This window comes from Culicoides brevitarsis, unplaced genomic scaffold, assembly GCF_036172545.1.
Source record: "Culicoides brevitarsis isolate CSIRO-B50_1 unplaced genomic scaffold, AGI_CSIRO_Cbre_v1 contig_31, whole genome shotgun sequence".
NCBI lineage: Eukaryota > Metazoa > Arthropoda > Insecta > Diptera > Ceratopogonidae > Culicoides > Culicoides brevitarsis.
The window spans coordinates 33,755-36,708 of NW_026973415.1; the positions used below are offsets into that span (position 1 = coordinate 33,755).

General features: G+C 16.3%; 1 protein-coding gene across 1 annotated transcript; it reads right to left on the reverse strand.

Moving 5' to 3' along the window:
- Positions 1 to 1,103: 1,103 nt before the first annotated feature.
- Positions 1,104 to 2,049, reverse strand: LOC134836447 (sodium-dependent neutral amino acid transporter B(0)AT3-like; the record flags this gene model as incomplete). The annotated part of the gene is made up of 4 exons (XM_063851648.1): positions 1,104 to 1,109; positions 1,345 to 1,507; positions 1,569 to 1,728; positions 1,848 to 2,049. Coding segments are annotated over 4 exons (531 nt in total), but the record flags the coding sequence as incomplete, so codon positions are not given.
- Positions 2,050 to 2,954: the final 905 nt, after the last annotated feature.

The window sequence follows — 2,954 nt, forward strand, 5'->3', positions numbered from 1 at the left end:
TCCTACTAACATAATTTTTTTAAAAAAATGTTTTATTTAAAGTATATTTTAATTATATATTTTTTTAAATATATAAAATATTTTATTGATATTTAAATTTAAAAATTTATATACTTAATTTCTAAATTAATAAAATCTTAAAAATCACAAATTTATTTAAATGGTTGTAGTCCTAAAGAAGAAGAAAAAAATTATATAAATTATTAAAAAATTTAATTTAAAATCATGAAAAAATTTATATATAAATTTAATTAAATATAGAATTAATAATTTTTATACTTTATTTTAAATATAAAAATAAAAAATATTTTATTATTTAAATATATATATATATATATATATATATATATATATATATATATATATATATATATATATATATATATATATATATATATATATATATATATATATATATATATATATATATATATATATATATATATATATATATATATATATATATATATATATATATATATATATATATATATATATATATATATATATATATATATATATATATATATATATATATATATATATATATATATATATATATATATATAAAAAAATTGAAATTCTTGAGGTTTTGTGTTTGTGTCTATATATATATATATATATATATATATATATATATATATATATATATATATATATATATATATATATATATATATATATATATATATATATATATATATATATATATATATATATATATATATATATATATATATATATATATATATATATATATATATATATATATATATATATATATATATATATATATATATATATATATATATATATATATATATATATATATATATATATATATATATATATATATATATATATATATATATATATATATATATATATATATATATATATATATATTTTAATAATTTTATATTTATTTATTTTTATATTTAAAATTTTTATAAATTTTTTTAAATAATAAAATATTTTTTATTTTTATATTTAAAATTGTAAAAATTTTAATTTATTTTTAAATTTTTAATTTAATTGATTTAAATTTTTTCATGATTTTAAATTAAATTTTTTAATAATTTATATAATTTTTTTCTTCTTCTTTAGGACTACAACCATTTAAATAAATTTGTGATTTTTAAGATTTTATTAATTTAGAAATTAAGTATATGCGTATTTTTAAATTTAAATATCAATAAAATATTTTATATATAATTAAAATATACTTTCTTTAAATAGGAATATTTCGAATATTTTCATTTTTTAAAAATTATTTTACAATATTTTTTTTTAATTTTAAAAAAATTTTAATAATCCGATGAAAAGAAATAAAAAATAACTTACGAGTGAAGCATTCCATGCGCCATACGTGGGATTTTTCATAACCATCGAGATAACTGACGAGCCGAGAATCAAAACCATTATTGTCGGTCCAATGTAACGCCATGTCAGTTGCCAATACAATCCTGGCCTGATGCCCGTCATTTGATAAATGTCTTCGGTGAATCTACAACGAAAATTTTGGCATTAGACAAAAAAAAAACAATTTTCGCGTGAAATTTCCTTACTTCTCATGTCCATACACATAAATGACGGCGATCATTTCCAAAAGCGCAACAACAACAAGTCCAATTGTTCCCGCAAACGAATCGAACATTTTGAGCCAATATTCGCCGGCGCCCGTTGTGAACAGCAAACCAATTAAGAAGCAGAACATACAGACAACACCTGTTTTTTTTTCGTCCGAAACGAGCATGAATGATTGATAAATGCGTGAAATAATAATTAATTCATTATCTGGTTTTTCGGGTTTTTTTCTTATCGAATTGTAATTATTTGGTACATACCCGTAACATATGGCTTGCTGATCCTCTTGAAAATATCGATGTCGAAAATTGTGCAAAGCATTCCCTCGAGAATGCCGATTTGAGAGCCAAGACCGAGTGAAAGGAGCATCGTGAAGAAGAGAATTGACCAGATTGGAGCAGCGGGCAATTCAACAATGGCTTGAGTGAAGACAATGAATGCTAAGCCGGTTCCTTCAGCAGCCTGAAATTAAAAAAAAAATTAAAAATGGCTCAAAAAAATTTTTTTAAAATTATTTTATTATTTTTTTAATTTAATTTTTTTTTAATTTTTAAAGAACAAAAAATTATTGAGCAAAAAAAATTATTAATTTTTTATAAATTTTAATTAATATCTGTAAATTCCTCAATAATTGTAATAACTATTTTGATTGATTGAATATCCTGTTTTTTTTTATCATTTGTTAGATTAATTTCTTGTTTAGTAATTTTATATAGAAAAGAATATATAAATAATGATAAAAATATTAATCGATTTATTATGTTAATTTTAATATTTGTATTTTCAATATTTTTATTAATTATTAGTCCAAATTTAATCAGAATTTTATTAGGATGAGATGGTTTAGGATTAGTATCTTAAAATTTTTTTATTAATAATTAATAGAATAAAAATTAATAAAAAAATTTATTTATTAGATGAAATTTTAAATAAATAATTTTATTATTAAAAATTTTATGAAATTAAAAAAAATTTTTTATAAACTAGGATTAGATACCCTATTATTAAATACAAATTATTATAATAGATCATTTATAGTTAAATTCTTAAAAATTAAAAAATTTGGCGGTATTTTAATTAATCAGAGAAATTTGTTCTATAATCGATAATCCTCGTTAAAGTTTACTTAATTTAATTAAATTTATATACCGCTGTTATTGAATATATTTAAAAATTTAAATTTCAATAAAAATTTTTATAAAATTATATTTAATGTCAAGTCAAGGCATAGTTTATAGTTAAGAAGAAATGAATTTCATTAAATTTTATTTTATCAGATAAATAAATTGATTTTTTGCTTAAAAGAAAAATTGAAAGTAAATTAATTTATAAAATTTAATAAAATTGAGTTGCTAAAATATGTACAT